This window comes from Phocoena phocoena, chromosome 7, assembly GCF_963924675.1.
Source record: "Phocoena phocoena chromosome 7, mPhoPho1.1, whole genome shotgun sequence".
NCBI lineage: Eukaryota > Metazoa > Chordata > Mammalia > Artiodactyla > Phocoenidae > Phocoena > Phocoena phocoena.
Window position 1 is genome coordinate 11,838,381 of NC_089225.1, and position 19,232 is coordinate 11,857,612.

Genomic DNA, 19,232 nt, shown 5'->3' on the forward strand with positions numbered 1-19,232 from the left:
AAAGATCTCCCAGCTCCGGGAGAATTAGGGGGAGCACGCTCAGGTCCAATCCCTCCCCCTTCCGATCCCCCAACCTTGGCAAAGGATGGACCTTCAGGCGGCACCCAGGACAGACACAGGCTCACCCCCAGTGCCCTCAATCCCGCCTGGCCTCCTGCTGCAGCCAAAGAAGGAGCTGCACCCCCTGCTCACTGGTGACTCGTCAGCCCTGTGCACCCAAATTGGGCTCCAGGCAGAGCTCCTGTCTGTCCTGCCACCTTGGAGCCCCAGTTCTGCAAAAGCCTTGGGAAAGTAGCGAAAAGGGGCAGGCGGGGAGGTGCACAAGTGGATGGAAGCCACCAAAGTGCAAGCCTCTCACTGCCTTTTCTGTGCAAAAAGTCTGTGCATCTCTCTGTAAATGTCACAGTAGTATGAGCTGCTGTTCTCCTAACGTCTGACACTTGCTTTTAAATCTACAGGTTGAAATCTCAGGGACTCAACAACTTTTTAGCTAAGTAAGTATAATTGCAAATCCTGTTATATATATGAAATACATATGGACATACATATCACACACAGGTGTGTCATTCTGAATATTACCACACACGTCCCAGGAATTCAGACCTCAACCCACCCATCCGTGTGTAATCCTGGTGTCCTGCATGATCACGGCGAGAAGTCCTGAGAGACTCTGGGCGCTGTCCTGCCTGTGTCTGGCTTCCGGAGCTGGGTGCAGGCACCTCACACGTGGCTTGTCTTCTGGGCCAGGGCGCAGCCCACTGGCAGCGTGAACTTGACGGCGCCATCCTTCTCCCAGCCCCTCCGGATCTTGGAGAGTCTGCGGCTGAAGCAGGGCAGGAGAAACAGGCCTTTGGCCAGGATGACAACACAGGGCACCAGCAGGGTTAGTGTGAAGGTGGGGGGCAGGTAGAACTTGTAGCGACTCTCCTCGAAGGCGCGGGTCCAGCCGTAGGTGAGCGTGTGCAGGGTGCTCAGCACTAGGCCCACAAAGCCCAGAGTGGACTGCCGGAGAAAAGAAGGCTAGAATGAGGGTCAGGGTGGGGACGGACACAGCCATCCTACCAATGGCTCGCCTGCTTATTTGGCAGAGGGGAAGGAAGGAGGGCAGCTTTAGTAGGGCTCTGTGTTCAAATCCCAGCCCCGTCACTCACTCTCTGGGTGATCTTATTACTGTCTAAACTCTCTGAGCCTCAGTTTCCCCAAGAGAACAATGCTCATACGTCAAAGTATATAAGGATTCATTGATTCATAAGGATTCTATAAAATAACAATGCTTGGGGACTTCCCTGGTGGTGCAGAATCCGCCTGCCAATGCAGGGAACACGGGTTCGAGCCCTGGTCCAGGAGGATGCCACGGAGCAACTGAGCCTGTGTGCCACAACTACTAAGCCCTCGTACCACAACTACTGAGCCCGCGTGTCTAGAGCCCGTGCTCCGCAACAAGAGAAGCCACCACAATGAGAAGCCCGTGCACCTCAACGAAGAGTAGCTCCCGCTCGCCGCAACTAGAGAAAGCCCGCACGCAGCAACAAAGACCCAGCAGCAACAGAGACCCAACGCAGCCAAAAATAAATAAATAAATAAATTTATTAAAAAACAGAAACAAAAAAACCCAATGCTTTCCCCCAAACTGTATTATTCATAACTCTGGTGGCTGCCAGAGGACTTAAGATGTAATTAAATTTAAAGAAGTTTAAAAACATGTTACTAGTTTTGTGTATCTTTTCATGTGTACAGAGTAATGTGTCTGCCAGCATATCAAAATCATAATTTCACAGATAATATTTGGCACAAGATACGGCCAGGTAAAAAGTGAGTAGATCTTAAGTTGGTTTAAAGATAAGCACAAAGGAAAAATTTACTTGGCACATGGATCTGGCACCAATAGTGAAGGTGACTCACAAGGGCTTGCAGGCTAGTTGTCCTGACACTGTATATCAAGCCCACAGTATCACAAAGATGCTTTCTGTGGGTGCTGGTCCCTCACCTCCTGCCCATGCTCTGAGCTGTGAACGCCCCAGGTACAAACCCCGCCAGGGTTACTCTCCTGTCCGGAAGGAGATTAGTGATGCTGGGGAGATCAAGACCATCACAGATCCAAATGGAAATGGTCCAAGCCGTCGTGTGGCAGAGCATCTTGCCCCTTGAGCCAGGTGTGGGCTTTTGTGGGTCACTTCCGGCCATGAGCAGCTCCTTGTCACCCCATGTGCTATACAATCATGACTTTCTATGGGAAGTGTGATGTGAAAATAGCCAGGAAGTGATGATCTGTAACTCTAGCCTCTGGGAATCTTTTGCACGTAGGGTTTCTTGCAAACTACAAATGATGCCTTCCGGATTCTACTGTTGGCGCTAGTCTCAACTGACACTGTGACCCTCGGCAAGTTGCTTAATTAGCCTCAGTGAGAAGGAAGTGATTACAAAAGTAAAGTCAGAATTGTAGGGAAAGTGCTGTATAGATGCAGCATTCTCCAGCCCCCAGACCTGGCAGGCAGCGGTGCAGAGCAGAGGGCAGCCAGGGTTAGGACTTCGTGGAGGGTCGAGAGGAGGGGCACAGGGCACCGAGAGATTCCGGGCGGGAGAGACCTGTGTTTATTACACAAGGAATGAAGATAGCAGTGACCCATCAAGCGATGAACACATCTGCATTTTCTCCAACGAGACACTGCAAGGGTTTAATTGAAACGTGGCAGCATGACGATACCTCGGGGTGCTCTTTACGGGTTGGTTTTGAGCTTTCCACAGAGGAACTGTAATCAGGCCTCCTGGATTTCCTTCCAGCCCAGCTTGTCAGCATCAATCCAGGGGCTTGGCTGAGGGACACTGTCTTGTTGGCACTCCCCCCAGACACGGCTCTAAGTGGGTCTGATTCTGCTACCATGTCTCATTCTCACTCCTCTCTAGCATGGGGGGTGCTTACACCTTCTCCAGTATAAACACCAGGGTGGTGAACCTCAGTAAGTGGAAGGACATGGTTCAGAAGAATTGTTTGTAATGCTTTTACTAAAAATAGTAATGGCTATACCTACAAGTTCGTAGACAGGGGCACAAGTATAACATTTTTGGCCCTAAACAAAATACTAGCTGCTAAGAGATCCCCAGTCTCTATCCTTCCTAGCCGCCATCTCTGGTTCTCTTTGGCTTTGTGACCTCTTAAAGGATATGTTTATTACATCCTTAACAACTTCCTGGCTCAGCACAGCCTGTAGGGAAAGGCCATGGTTGGCTCTATGCTCCTATCCACGGCTACTTCACGTGTCATGTGCAAACGGTCAGCCCCCAAACGGAAGCCTCTTTGACTGTGAGTCACGTGTAACCAAATCCTTGTCACCTCCAGACGCGTCTATCAAGATTCCAAATCTCGTAGCAACTTCTGAACCACACCAACTTTTTCTAAGTTCTGATCTATTGAAAATGAAGACTGGGGTTAAAAAAGTCCCCAGCATTGAGAAAATATTGGGGATTAATATCCAGACTGTATAGAGAACTCTTAAAGTCAACAACAACAGAAACAAACAACCCAACTCAAAAATAGGCAAAGGACTTGAATAGAAATTTCTCCAAAGAAGATATATGAATGGCCAATAAACACATGAAGAGATGCTCAACATCGCTCGTCGTTAGGGAAATGCAAATCAAAATCACTTCACACCCAGTAGGATGGCTACTATTAAGAAAACCAGTGTTGGCGCAGATGTGGAGAAATTAAAACCCTTATGCACTGCTAGTGGGGATGTTAGAAGGGCGCAGCTACTATGGAAAATGGTAATGGAGGATCCTCAGTGAATTAAAAATACAATCACCATGTGCTCCAGCAATCCCACTTCTGGCATACACCCCAAATAACTGAAAGCAGGGTCTTGAAGAGTTATTTATACACCCATGTTCACAGCAGCATTATTCATAATAGCTCAAATGTAGAAGCAACCCCAGTGTCCCCTGACAGATAGATAAGCAAAATGTAGTATCTCTATACAATGGAATACTATTCAGCCTTAAATAAGAATAAACTTCTGTCACATGCTACAATATGGATGAACTTTGAGGGCATCATGCTAAGTGACATAGGCCAGTCACAAAAAGACAAGTACTGGATAATTCCACTTATATAAGGTGCCTGTAGGAGGCAGTAAACATCCCTGGGCCAGAATGTAGAATGGTAACTGCCATAGGCTGGGAGAGGAGAGCAATGGGGAGTTAGTGTTTAACGGGGACAGCATTTCAGTTCTGCAAGACGAAAAGAGCTCTGGAGATAGAAGGTGGTGATGATTGCACGACAAAGTGAATATACTTAATATTACTGAACCACACACTTCAAAACGGTTAAGGGGATAACTTTTGTTATGTTACTTTACCACAATAAAAAAAAATTGGGGGGCTTCCCTGGTGGCGCAGTAGTTGAGAGTCCGCCTGCCGATGCAGGGGACACGGGTTCGTGCCCCGGTCCGGGAAGATCCCACGTGCCGCGGAGCGGCTGGGCCCGTGAGCCACGGCCGCTGAGCCTGCGCGTCCGGAGCCTGTGCTCCGCAACGGGAGAGGCCACAACAGTGAGAGGTCCGTGTACCGCAAAAAAAAAAAAAAATTGGGGGAAGGAAAGGCCCCAGCGTTGACCATCAGGAGTAAATCTTGAACTAGCCTGACAACAACCTTGTTATTCTATTCCCCCACCAGCTTCCAAGTCCCAAACTGTTGCTCCCCTCACTCAGGCGAATTTACTGGGCTTTGCTGAGATGGCTGGGACGTGCCTTTTTACCCCTGAGAGTTTAGCGGCCTGAGGCGTGGTGTTCAAATCTGGCTACGTGGTAAAATCATCTGGGGAGCACGGGGAAAATCTTAATGCCCAGGCGCCGGTCCCAGAAAATCGGATTAAATTGGATAGGGATTGGAGCTCAGGCGTGGTAGCTTTTATAAGCTCAGAGATGATGCTGACATGCAGACAGGACTAAGAACCACTAATTTAGGAGACTCTTATCACCTGAGCCCTTCTAACTTCAGGTTCAGAAGTCTTCAAGGTCCCTCTGCCCAGGCTATTTGATTGGGGTGGACCCGGTCCTTTCTGTTCCTCAGACAAAGACCCATCGAGGGCCTGAACGGGCTCACACTCTGCATCGTGAAGCTCTCCCAGATGCTGCAGCAGTGAGAAGCCACCCAGGCCTGGGAACTGAGTCCTGGTGGCCCCAGAAAGGCCTTAGCACCTCCCTCAGTGACATGCCCTGGGGCTCCAGTGTTTGGCCCATGTTCACCACTGTCCCCTGCCCTAATCTGGAGAGTGATGGATTGTGCTGGGCAAACAAGACCTGCCCTGGGAGAGTATGAAGACCTTCTCCTGCCCATATAACCTCTTCCCTTTGCCATCCAGAATCCCATGGTGATTCCAGATGGCAGGAGGCCCCAAAGACCAGCCAGTAACAAAGGGCCTTCTGACTTTCCAATCCCAATGGGAAGCCTGGATGAGTCCAGCAAGTTTGTTTCCCTAAAACTCTCTCTCCTTGGGAACAATTTAAAAAATCCCAGAACAGTCAAAGGAAGCCAAAAGAAAGGGAGGCATCCTCACGGGGCAATTAATAACGCCCACAACAAGCTAGGGCCATTTTTATTATATGTAAGCTTGTTAGCAAAACAGAAGCAGCCAGGTTGTTGGTGGCTGCTGGTGGTGATCCATTACCGTGGCAGGAAGGGGCTTTGGACAATTTGCTCACAAAGCTGGGGTCAGAACAGGGCTCTGTTATTATCTCAGGCAGGTGGTAGGAGTGGGCAAGGCCACAGGAAGCTCCTCTAACGATGGGGCAGAACCAAGGTGCTAAGAGCCGAACACTAATTTCTCTGTCCAGCGGAGCTGCACTGACCTGGGTAGTTGGCAATCTAAGAATGTTTAACTGGCTTAATTAGGAGCAGTTAGCACAGCCGAAACCAAACCAAAACAGTAGGAACAAAAACACCCAGACAAACAAAACCCCAAATTAAAAACTTCGAAAACAGCCTCAGGAACAAAAGGATACACGTAAGCACAAGTCACGTCTGTGGAATCCACACCCTGTTTTGATGGCTTTCTAGCTCAATAAATCATTACAGACCCAGGGGTCAGGCCAGGCCCACTGAGAACCACGGTGTCTCCACAGCCACTTTCTAAGCCCTGGTGACCTGTTGCAGTCATTCGTGGCTGGGAAAGGAAATGGGGTCCAGGTAGTTCCTTGTTCTAAAGCAGCGCTCACCTTACAGGAGAAGGTTGCAGCTCACCTCAAAACCTGTACAGCTACTATTGGGTGCATGTATACATGTCCTCAGCACAAATCCTCCCAGTGACTACAGGAGGTGGATACAGACAAGTCAGGATGCAGGTGCTTGGAGACGCTAAGGAGCTGTCTAGTGGTGCAGGGCTGGTAAGTGGTGGTCTTGGGACTGAAACCCAGGTCTGCTGGCTCCATAGCCTGCATCCCCCACCCCAGAGATTGTCACATACTGCATCACGTGCACTTAAGTCACCCAAGGAGCCTATAAAAATAGACTCCAGAGCCGACCCCGGGCATCTGAGTCCACAGGTCAAGGGTAGTCCTGGGTATCTGCATTTCTCCAAGAGTTCCGTGACTTCAAACTTTTCGATGGCGGCTCTCATTAAGAATCACATTTTCATTACTGCCCAGTACACAATGAAGTATGCCCACATATGTATATATAACTACTGAATTGATACAACTGAAAAAATGTCTATGCTTAGAAAATGTAAAGAACTCTGACATTTTTGGAGACGTTCTACTCTATTTCATGTTTAAAAAGCTTGTCGTGGGCTTCCCTGGTGGCGCAGTGGTTGGGAGTCCGCCTGCCGATGCAGGGGACACGGGTTCGTGCCCCGGTCCGGGAAGATCCCACGTGCCGTGGAGCGGCTGGGCCCGTGAGCCATGGCCGCTGAGCCTGTGCGTCCGGAACCTGTGCTCCGCAACGGGAGAGGCCACAACAGTGAGAGGCCTGCGTATCGCAAAAAAAGCTTGTTGTGGTCCCCAAAATTGATTTCATAACCCACCAACAAGTGTCAACTGCAGTTTGCAAACACTGCCCCAGACCATTCTGCGGCTCTGGGTGGGAGTCTCTTGCCTGTCTCTTGCTGCCTCCTACTGACTCAGAAATGGGTGGCTTAGTCAGAGGTCATGGAAATGTGGCTACATGCCCCGAGAATCACAGCAAATTGCGTTGTATTTTTCTTTTACGCGTAATCTTGCACAGTGACTCACAACACATCTGTAGGGAACTAACTCCATTTTACAAGAGTGTAAAGTGAGGCTCGGGGAGCGCACGTGATCTGCTAATGGTTACAGAGCTGGGATGTGCCGGCTCCTCCTCTGTATCAGCACTCCAGGGAGATAGAGCATTTGTGGACAGAATATGGGCATTTGATTTCCTCACGTAAAACCCTGTCTTTCTACCCATCTCTCGGCTTTCCACCCCCCTTTTCTTGCAGCAGCATAAGGACTTTCCTATTTGTATTTCGACTCTTCAGTATGTAAAGTAGAACAGCTGCTGAGTCCCGGTCAGCTTTTGCTAACAAAACCAAATTCCCCGGCTTTCTCCGGCAGCTGGAGCTGGAGCTTGTAATCTACAGCTGCTTAAGGGAGCAACTTTCCGGTGAGGGGAGCGAACTGCAGTCTGTTTTAGTTGTGGATAAACTCTGCACCCCAGCATACTCCAGGCAGGAACATGAAAATCCCAGATTTGGGGGTGCGACACGTGAGGATTAGTGGCAGATAAAATTCTTTCTTCCCCCTTTTGCCGGCATGTGTCAGGCCTGAGCACACCTCCAGAGACCTTCCGAGACGAGCAGAGCCAGTGAGATTCAGAAACAGACACACTTAAAAAAAACCCCCCAAAACCCACAACTCTGTTTTGTTCTAGGGTACGCATGCATCCCCAATGAGGGATAATTAATTTGGATTACATAAGAGCGCTGCCCTGTTGGTGTCCCTCTTGGAATCCCATACTGTGTCCTTGCTGCACAGAGACGATATGGGACAGAGTTTTTGTTGACATCGGGGGTGGGTGTGATATCTGTTCCCTGCCCTGATACCATATGGATGGCAGAACCCAGTATTAGTCAGCACCCATCAATGGAGGGGATGAGTTAACCTGCCAGCACCTGGGGGCTGAGCACGTGCTCTGTGTGGAGAACAGTGGGAGATGCCAAAGGAATGTAAAAAATGTCCCTGCCTCAGTGGTCCTTATAATTAAACCGTGGCTCTACCTGTCTCGTTGCCTCTTGCATCCCAGGTCTAGCAGGACGCTGGGCATGCAGTATGTGTTCAATAAACACTGAATGAATAAATGCATGAAGAACCTTCGCCACTAGTAGCATCTTCCAAAGTGTGTTCTGTGGAGTGTAGACAGTGAAAGAAAAACGGGGGTGGGGGGAGGACGCCAACACTGAAACAAGTCTGCTTAACGAGGTTTGCTTCCTTGTGACTTGTGAAAGTGCGTTGTGACTCGCTGAGCGGGAAGCAAATCTTTTCCCAGATTTATTTTATTTTTTTTATTTTTTGCGGTACGCGGGGCTCTCACTGTTGCGGCCTCTCCCGTTGAGGAGCACAGGCTCCAGACGCGCGGGCTCAGCGGCCATGGCTCACGGGCCCAGCCGCTCCGCGGCATGTGGGAGCCTCCCGGACCGGGGCACGAACCCGTGTCCCCTGCATCGGCAGGCGGACTCTCAACCACTGCGCCACCAGGGAAGCCCTCCCAGATTTGTTTGACTCTACATGTCCTTTTTAATATGAATGGTGTCCTTTGGGAAATGCTGTGTTTTATTTCCTATAAACTGAAGGTCCTAATCTCACCTCCCATCCACTCTGCATGAATCAAGAGGTTAAAGGAAACAACAGGGCCGGGTTCAGCTGAGGGTGCTGGCTGGGCGGTTCGGCTCACCCAAGGGCTCACTGACTGCCCAGACAGATCAGTGACACGTCCAGTGACTACGTATTATGGGATTTTGTTTGGGAAGCCCAAGAATTGTAGATACTGGGAATGTGTAGTCCAGGGTTCAGCATTCTGCTGTCTGAATTTTACACATGCCTAAATCTGGCATCTCCCGGTGTCACGAGGATGAGCTCATCCCAGGCAGCCCCTTTATCAGGAGACTTGGGTGAGCCTGCCAGGCTTGGGGAGGCCCGGGCACCTGAGTGAGCGGTTCTGTTACACAGATTACGAAAGCCCAGGCGGCGCGTGGGTGGGAAGGTGCTTGCACCGGAGAGGCAGGGCCAGGGCCATGCTGAGGCTCACCAGCAGAGACAGAACTACTTTACCTGAACAAAGCTGAACTCCCTCCAGTTGAGTGAGTTTGAGATGGATGGCAGTGAGGTGACAGCCAGCAGAGACAGCGTGCCGAGGGCCAGCACTCCCAGGGACAGGTAGATCTCCATCCGCCAGACTTCCTTCTCGATCCAGAGGTGACTTTTATTGGTCAAGACCTGGTGTGGATGGAAAGGAAACCATGAACACTGTGGCCAAGGTCGATGCCCTGGGATTTGGGCGAGCAAGGAATTTAGGACGGGAAAAACGCAGTAACGACCAACATTCCCAATTTCCACTCCGTGTAACGTGTGTCTGCCTCTGTTTTAAGCACTTCTCAGGTATCAGCTCACCTGAGCCTTACAGCAACCCCGTGAGGCAGATGTCACTATTGTACCCATTTTCCAGATGAGGGAAATGAGGCACAGAGATCAAGTAACCTTTCCATGGTCACACACAGCTTAGGAGATGGCAGAGCTGAGATCAGGACCCAGGCAGCTGGCTCGGAAGAAGAGGCTCCTCCCTCCCCATGGCTTTCACAAATCTGTCTGGGGCCAGTCGACCAGAACAGTCACAATCCAAGAGTAAGGAGCCAGAGAATCTGACAAGACATAAAGAACCTTCAAATATGACCATCTCACAAGGTTTTCTGGTGCCCAAATCCCCAGCAGGAAGGAGGCGCTCTCTTAATTCAGAATCCCTTCAGCCAGACAGGCTGCTGCCTCTGCTGACTACCTTCAGCCTGTCTCAGCCTGGATCCTTGGTCCCCCAAGCTGCTCCCGTCACTGGCTCATATTCTAGACACACATACACCAAACCCCTCAATATTTCCTAACTAGCCCCCAGCTCCCATCTTCCCACCCAGTTGCCCATTTCTGTCTGAGGAATGTAGCTTTGAGTCAACCACTGCCAGGCAATAGAGTCCAACATCCATTCGCCAAGCAGGCCCATGAGCACTTATGAAGCACCTAGCACACAGTAGGTGCTTCACAAGCACCTACTGTGTGCTAGGCCCTGGGCTGCAGAGAGCAAAGATACCTGCCCTCACAGAGTTCTGGAATCCGCCAGTGAGCCCCAGGCACGCACCAATGGGGGAGCCCCTGCAGGCCCAGAGGTTTCTACCCCCTCCCTCCCCACTCAGAGACCCCTTGCACCTCAGCCCCACCTTTCCCCCGCAGCCTGGCCAACGCTCACTCGTACCGTGCACACGAGGAAAAGCTTTTATCAAGATCCTTCTGTCAGAACCATCATTTCCGAACTAGACCACATTGCAGAGTTCCTGGACGTCAAGATGTTTTCTGAGAAACACCAGGAAACGCTGCTGCTTCAATTCTACCCGCACAACAAGGAACAGCATTTCCATTAGGATACGTGACTAGGCTTTAGTCGGTAGGTCTCTGCTTTGCAAAACAGAGTGACTCATACAGGTTTTTGAGAAACTATTTCAGCGGGAAAAAAATAACCCAAGTGCAGTTAGAAGGTATAATATTAAAAATGAATCTAGTGGTCTGAGCAAAAATGGTTGAAAGGCTTATGAGAGAACGTTGAAAGGAACTGAGAAAATGCCAGCCACTGGGTACTTTTCCTGCAATTTGAGAGAAACGAGGGCCTCTGTTCTATTTCAGGGCAGGCTGGCTCTCACTGGTGCCTTTAAGCCACGAAAGGACCAGGAGTCTCACCCTGACCATGAGTCCTGTGAGACTCTGGGCAGCTCCATCTCTGGGCCTCCGCTTCTCCACTGACAGAGCTGGAAGAGGTCACGTCTAAAATCCTGTGATTTCGCTGTGTGCCAGGCGAACGTCAGCACTAACGAGAAAGGCGGGGCCGACGGTACCCTGCAGGGGGCAGGGGGGTCTCCCACGTAACTGAGCCCAGAGAAGGCTAACTCGTACCTTCCCTGCACTAACGACGGCCGCTCAGTGGGTCATCCCCGAGTTGTAAGTTGTTTGTTCTTCAGATATACTTCATTAGTCGCTCCTTTCTGCATTTTGGTAAGATCAGGAAGTTAATGTCCCAAGTCAGAGCTTGGACGATTACACACACCACATCTGCTTGCAAAATGTCTCGTCTTTTCCTCTAATATTTCCATTCAGCCGCGACACTGGGAAGGGGTGGGATGAGGAACCTGCGTAAGTACCTGGCTCCCGGCCACCTTCGGTAGCCTGTGGGAGTCTCACCCAACTGACTGAACTACAGTGCTGTTCCCAGGGCTCCCCAGCGACCAGCGTCACAGACGGCAAACTGGGACGTGGGTGAAACAGCTCTCCACTCCCCTACTGATGCTCTCATGTTCAGAGCTAATCAAGCTGGCCGCCTCGAGCACGACCAGGACAGTGCTCGTCAACAAGAGATGGAACGCTGCCATCCCCGTGTGGGGTTTCCTTTCCCTGTAGGTTGCAAGCTCGAAGCTGAAGGGCCCAAGGGCAGGAGGCTCAGATGTGAGATTTAGACGGTTCTCTCTGACAGCCTGGACTAGATTTGGGGTGACAGGGCGGAGAACACAGTGTGTGGGTAAAACACTTTCTTTCATCTTTATCTTGATTTCGGATTTTGATCTTGACGTGCGTTTCCAAGGCACCACTGATGTGCGTTTTGGCCGCCCGCCCCTCTTCTGGGCTGCTCTGCTCTGGTAATCCCTCCCCCCCATTTCCACGCCCCTCCCTGACAAGCCGCATCAGCCCTGGCTCTGCCCTCCAGAACTCTGCAGAACAAGGTTCAGCCCCTTTGCCTGACAGGCCTTGCTGTCTGTCTCTGATCCTGTCCTGTGGGAGTGATGGTTGCCTGGCAACCTCCACGGGGGCCTGCAGCCTTACAGGGCTTTGGAACTCAGGGAAAATTACCTCACACGGGCCCCAATGTGCCCTGGTATTTGCATCATGGCAAAACGATATTAACGTGATATCAAGGAAAGCCTTGGCAGGGTGGAGAATTTGGAGAATGGCAGTCAGAGGGTGGGCAGGGGGAGGAGAGGGCAGGGGTTTTGCCTTGCGCTCTAGTGGGGAGGGGGCATTACCTTCTTCCCCATCCACTGCCTGAAACACCCGCCACCTCCTGGGCAGCAAACATTGTTCCAGTCTCCGAGGAGCCACGCAGAGCTTCCTGCCCAGCAGGCTGACTCTTCTTAGGAGTAAGAAAATATCATGAAAGAGCATCAAAAAACATCAGCACTGGGTGAGACCTCCATCTACACCAGGGCCCTGAGGACCAAAGAGGGGTTGTGACTTGCTTATTAAGGTCAAGATCTTTGTTCCAGTCAGTGATGCTGGAGGACAAGAGTCTAGGGCTCTGGCCTGCAGGCCTCCACGCCACCCCACGCCAGCTAAGGTGAGGGACGAGACTGTCTGATTTCATCCCGTGGCCTCAGGGCCCGGTAGAGTAGAACTCAGCGAATGAATGAGTTCTGGGATCATTCATTCAACTGTTAATTTGGACTTGTTTTCCCCGTAGAAAGCAGTACGGGCATGAACACGGATTTGGGGGAGATTGGCTGGACCTGGATCCCAGCTCAGCCACTTACTGGCTGAGTGACTTTGACCAAGTTACTTAAACTCTCTGTGCCTCAGGGTAGTACAGCACCTGCCTTATAGGGATAAGAGTTCAATGAATTCACACTGGGTATGTAAAGCTCTTAGATGGTACCTGGAACACACTAAGCGCTTTTTAAGCGTTAGCGACTATTATTTTTTCCCTTCCCCTCTCATTTCCAGCAGGTGTCTTGCTGCTTTGCCTGAAGTCTGGGGTTCCTCCTTTCTCTTATGAAAGCCCAAGCCTACAGATGGAATGGTGCCAGGTGTCCGTGGGTGGGGAATGACGAGGGCATTTGAGAAGCTGCCAGCAAGGAAGCAGGAACTAGAGTGAACAGGGGCTGAGGTCTGTGGAGCCTTGCCTCCTGGCTCTGCTCTGGGAAGTGGTCAGGCCTCCGAGGGGATGGCCGCATGGTGGGTGTACCTGGGGAGGGCCCAGCCTTCGTAAGATCCCTGCTTCCCAAGCAAGAACAAAACTGCAGCCGGAACCAGGGGTAGAAGAGAAGTGTCTCATTGGGTGCCTGAGTGTCCTGGAGTGGGTAGGACCCTCGCACCAGGCCAGAGGCTGAGGGCTAGAGGTGGAATTACGCAGGTTGGGGAAAATAAAGAAAGGCAGGGTTGGTTGCAGACCTGAGCTTGGGACTCAGAATCAGGCCCCGTGAGCTTGTAAACCCAGAGGAAGCATCTGGGGGGACTATTTCTGTGGGTACAGGTGCCAGGGGATGCTGCCTGTGATACCACCTGGCTTGACCCGAAGGCCCTCCACTCCCAGGAATCCTGCTGGCAAAATAGCACCCTATGGCTTTGCTAAATGAATAATTACTGTGCCCTTCCACCCCCTCAAAATACACATGCTGGGCTTCCCTGGTGGCGCAGTGGTTGGGAGTCTGCCTGCCGATGCAGGGGACAAGGGTTCGTGCCCCGGTCCGGGAAGATCCCACATGCCAGGGAGCGGCTGGGCCCGTGAGCCATGGCCGCTGAGCCTGCGCGTCCGGAGCCTGTGCTCCGCAACGGGAGAGGCCACAGCAGTGAGAGGCCCGCGTACCGAAAAACAAACAAACAAACAAAAACCCCTACATGCTCCTGCAGCCTTTCCCGTCTCAGGGGATGGCAACTCCATCCCTCCAGGTGCTCAGGCTGAAAACCCAGAGTCGTCCTCCACCACCTCATGAATCCCGTGTCTATTACAGCAATTCTGTGTACCCTGGCTTCAGAATATGCCTTCAACACCTTCTTGCCTCTCTGCTGCTCCCAGCCCACTCCAAGCCTCTGTGGCCTCTCATCCGGGTTCCTGCACAGCCTCCTAACTGGTTTCCCAGCATGTGCGTTTGATCTTTGATTGTCTGTTCTCCACCTGGCAGCAGCGTGAGGCAGTTAAAACCCCAGACGGCGGCGCATCACTCCTCTACTCAAAACCTTTGCTCGGCTTCAAGCCCAAGGCCCAAGCCCTTCCTCAGCCTTTAAGGCCTCTCTGGTGTGGCTTCCGCCTCCCAGGCCCCGCCCACCACCCCGTCCCCTGGCTCCACCAAGAGGGCCTCCTTGCCGATCCTCAAAGGTGCCAGACAGCTCCTGTCCTCCTGGCCTTCCGACCTGGGCTCACATGTCCCCCGCTCAGCCAGGCCTCCCTCACCACCCTTTAATACTGCACCCCCCACCCCCCGCTTGATCTTCCTCTTTAGCACTTCGCTACCTTCTATATACCCTCTGTAACTCACAGCTGCACTTTAAGTCTCCCTGGCTTGGGGGCAGAGCGCTTTTCACGTTCTATTCGCTGATACGCCAAACCTCCGACAGCAGGATGTGGGCGTGATCCAGTCCGGGCAGGATCGGCAGGCGACAACTGGCGGGCTGCACCCAGGGGCGCCCCCCGCCCCCGCCCCGGCGCTGTGATTGGCAGGAAGCAGGCGAGCACCGTACCTGCTTGACTGCCTGGTTGACCAGCTCGTAGCGGTGGGAGCGGCGCAGCGGCAGGCAGAAGCTGTAGAGCGCGTGCAGGGCGGCGCAGAAGAAGCTGAGCAGCCCCATCTGCTTGCGGTGCTGCAGCCAGTGGTCCAGCCAGTCGGGGAAGCGGCGGTACTTGGTGCCGCGGTGCAGCTGCAGGGCCGCCGCCACCACGCCGGGCAGGTACACCAGCGACAGCAGCACATAGGCCACGCAGGGTAGCGTCGTGTTGACCACGGACACGGGCAGCTGGTAGAACTTGTTCTTGCCCTCCTGCAGGTAGGGCTGCAGCACATCCCGGATGAAGTTGTAGGTGTAGAAGAAGACGAAGAGCCCCAGGGCCAGGAGAGCAGGCACCTTCCAGCCTGGGAGGAGGCGCAGGGGCATGGCCTCCACCTCCCGGGCCGAGGCCAGGGAACCCATGTCCACGGGGGTGAAGCCCATGGCCTGCGCCAGCTCCAAGACGGTGCGTTTGGCTTCTGGCTGGTCACTGCAGATGGGCACCTGCGGGGAGGAAGGTGGGGGGGGTTCAGGTGGGGTCCCTGGAGGGTTGAGCGGGGCCTCGGAGAGCATCTTGGCCAAGCTCCTCACGGAGCAGCTGAGGAAACTGAGGCCCAGCGATCTGCCAGGTAAGGGTATGGTTGGAGCACAAGGAGGCCCTGAATCCCAGCCCGGGGCCTTTCCTCGGCTCCCCGTGGGCTCCTAGTCTCTGGCCCAGCAATGCCCACTTCTCGAGGAAAACGGCCAACGCTCATCCAACAGTGAGCATCTCGCCCAGTTCACTGCCATCAGCATCCACAAGCAAAACGCCCATCTAGGCAGCCCCCGGGGGCCCTTGGAGTAGGTGCCTCAAAGGACTGTGGCCTGCCCTGGGGGTCATTCAGCAACTGGGCTTTGCATATGGCCCAGAAGGTGCAGCTGTGGCTGCAGCTCCATCCCTCAGTCCAGAAGTGTCCCCTTTGACCATGTCCTCTGGCCCCGTACAGCCCGCAGCCAACACACAAGGCCTTCCACAAGCCAGCCCCAGCCTTGTAGCCCGCTGCTCCCCTCCACAAGCCCCAACGCAGGCCCACTGGTGTCCTCTGATCCCTGAACACTCCATGGGTCTTCCTGACACCGCTGTGGTCAGGTAGTCTACCAACACTGACTCAGCACCCGCTATGTGCCAGGCGTTACACATGTGAACCCTCAGCCTCGTCATAAGCCTGCAAGTAGGTACTATTGTCCCCATTTGGGAACATCGTTTGGGAACACTGTTCCTCACCTCTGTGCCTCTGCAGGTTGTCCCCTCAGCTTGAAACGCCCTTCCTGTTCCCTGTGCCTGACATCGTAAGGTAGGGCAAAGGCCAAGGCTGATCTCGAAGTCTTCCCCAGCCAGCCTCTAGCTCTGCTCCCTCCCAGGCCCTGCTACCCTACACTCCCCCGCTGTTCCTTGCCTGTCCAAATGTAGGAGTCCCAAGATGCAGGCTGCATGGAGGGCCCTCCAGTCAGGGGTGGCTGGGTACCTGTGGGCTCCCCACAGCCTGGCATGGAGCTGGGCAGAGAAGGCATCTGAGCTGGACTCATTGGTGGAAGTTCTCAAACACATGTGGAGCCTGGCATGCTTCCCTGAGGCAAATACAGGTTGCCTCTTGGCATTAAAAACCACCTTGTCGGGCTTCCCTGGTGGCGCAGTGGTTGGGAGTCCGCCTGCCGATGCAGGGGACACGGGTTCGTGCCCCGGTCCGGGAAGATCCCACGTGCCGCGGAGCGGCTGGGCCCGTGAGCCATGGCCGCTGAGCCTGCACGTCCGGAGCCTGTGCTCCGCAATGGGAGAGGCCACAGCAGTGAGAGGCCCGCGTACCGCAAAAAAAAAAAAACAAAAATACAAACAAAAAGACCACCTTGTCTTGGTTAGAGCTCCTCCTGCCAACAACAGTGTGCAGCAATGGCTGTTTTCTGGAGCCATTTTCCACCCTCAGAAAAACCTGCTGTTGACTATTCTGAGAAATCCACGCAGTTTTTGGAAGCCCGTGGAATAAATGAGAGAAAGTTTGGGACATGCCTGCTCCCTTAGGACCTGGTACATGAGTGTGTTACCTTCTTCTTTCTAAGTGCAATCCTAAAAGCAAAATCTCTCCTCTGCTTGGCTCCAAATAGTAAAGAGAAAGCCATCGACCTTTTCCTCCTTGTCTTCTTGCAAATGAAATTACCATAGAAGAAAGAACATGATTTCAGGTTCCTATGAACTGGGTTCAAATCCCAGCTCACCAAGCTGTGGGACCTAGTGTGAGTAAGTTCATTAACATCTCTGAGCCTCAGTTTCCTGCTCTGTAAAATGGGACTTTGCAGGGCTGTGAGATGAGCTGAGATAATGTACATAAAGAGCCTGGTACACCAAGGGCCCTCAATGGAAGTTAGCCATCTACATTTATTGTTATGATGACTGGCATTCCTCCAGCACCTACCTGCCTGTTTCCATCCCTCGGGCCAGCCTGCAGGGTCCAGGCAGAGATGACATTGAAGGCCTTGACCACTGTGCAGGTGGGGAAGAGGGAGGCCAGGTACTCAGCATTGGACTCATGGTGCCGAAGGTGCTCCTGCTGTGTGGGGTTGCTCACGTCCACCAGGATCTTGCCGGCCAGCTGGTCACTGAGACCACATAGTGTGGAGTAGTGTTCCCGGAACATAGCCACGAAGATGACCTCTGGGGACCCCACTGCCTCCTCCTGGAGAGTCACTTGTGCTGCTGAGGGGAACAGCCCAGCCGTGCGTTTGGGGTTGCGGCTCCCCACCACCACGCTGAAGCCGGAGCCCACCAGGCGTGTGGCCAGGGAGCGGGCAAAGTCCCCACTGCCCAGGATGCCCACTTTGGGAACCTCCCTGGGGGCCTCGGCAAGACTGCCGTCACTGTCCACCAGGTGGCGGCTGATGAGTGGCTTGTCCATCTCTCCTGATGTTCTGGTGGCTAGAAGAGAAAACAGGAACTTGATCAGTGGAGGGCTTATGGACTGTCCCTCCTACCAGCTCCCTCTCTTGTCCACTGGAGCTGCACGGGGGTCCAACATTCACCCAACAGGGCTTTATGAGTATTAACATGTGCGAGCACGGGGGCACAAGCTGAACAAGACCCAGCCCCTTCCTGAGGAGGACACAGCCTCCAGAAAAGGAGAGGAAAGGACCTCTGCCCTCCACACTCTGTCCTTTGTCCTGAGTTATTTCCTTGGTACAAATTTTCAAGCGTGAGAGTGCTGAGAAAGAAGGGTATGGAATTTCTGTGATCGATGCTATGCAGTGCCATACGTCTTTTCAAAAGGATTATGTAATGGCCGGTGTTACTACCCAGGAGTGACCCAACCTCAGCATCACCGGGTTTATCCGATTACCAGGAAGGGTAGACGTGTTCCTGTGCTTGTTTACATTTTGCATTTTGGGATGGTGTCTCTGATGCTCTTCTTTAAGTAGATGATGAGCAGCTTAAAGGCACTTATCTTATTTGACTTTGGATCTCACCATTTGTCCCAAGGCCTGGCACAGAGCTGGTGTTCAATATTTGCTGAATGAATGAACACTGAAATCCTACTCTCTGAGGGTGGGATTGGAGTGGGACATGACAGTGAATGGGACCCTAGGATTGGGTGGGTGCCCTGGGAGCTCCTTTACTAGGTCTGAGATATGAGGGGACATGGAGGAAACCCTGGACTTGGGCCACGAATTTATAGTAAACTTGGGTGGGAAAATTATTTGTTTTAATGGTCACCAACTTCTAACTGAAAGTTGCTATTTTCTTCAAGTATGAATGTAAGTAGCAACACACTAGTATTACCCTACCTGTGGGTTTGTCCCCAGTAATGACCAATGTCACATCGCAAATTTAATTGTGAAAGAACTGTCCAAATACAATTTAAGCTCATCATTAATTTAAAATTATGGTAGGTGGAACACTTCAATACAGAAAGCAAATATTAACATATCTGAAGGGAAAATAGACGACATTATAAATAACAGTAGGGGACTTCACTACCCCACTTTCAACCATGGATGGATCAGACAAAAAAAAATCAGTATGGGAACATTGAACTTGAACTGTACTTTAGACCAAATGAACCTAACAGACATATAGAGAACGTTCTGTCCAAGAGCAGCATAATACACATTCTCCTCATGTGTCACAGAATATTCTCCAGGACACAGCATATGTTAGGTCATAAAACACATCTTAACAATTTTAAGAAGACTGAAATCATATCAGGTATATATTCTGACCACAATAGTATGAAACTAGAAATCAATAACAGGAGGAAGATTAGATAATTCACAAATATGTGGAAATTAGTACACTCCTGAACAACGAATGAGCCAAAGAAGAAATCAAAAGGGAAATTTAAAAAAACTATCTGAAACAAGGAAAAATTGAAGTACAACATACCAAAAAGTATGGGATGAAGCAAAAGCAGCTCTAAAAGGAAAGTTTATAGCTTAATGCCAAAATGAAGAAAAAAAGAAAGATCTCAAACAACT

General features: G+C 51.9%; 1 protein-coding gene across 1 annotated transcript in view; it reads right to left on the minus strand.

Annotated features, from left to right (window-relative positions):
• Positions 1-467: 467 nt before the first annotated feature.
• Positions 468-19,232, minus strand: part of STEAP3 (STEAP3 metalloreductase) — a 45,705-nt gene continuing 26,940 nt past the window's right edge. Inside the window, exons 2-5 of the mRNA XM_065880641.1 lie at positions 17,180-17,679; positions 14,709-15,236; positions 9,282-9,446; positions 468-1,002 (exon numbers count right to left, since the gene is read on the minus strand). Of these exons, the coding sequence (XP_065736713.1) occupies positions 721-1,002; positions 9,282-9,446; positions 14,709-15,236; positions 17,180-17,679 (1,475 nt within the window). The 3' untranslated portion in view covers positions 468-720. The remainder of the gene's footprint in view (positions 1,003-9,281; positions 9,447-14,708; positions 15,237-17,179; positions 17,680-19,232) is intronic.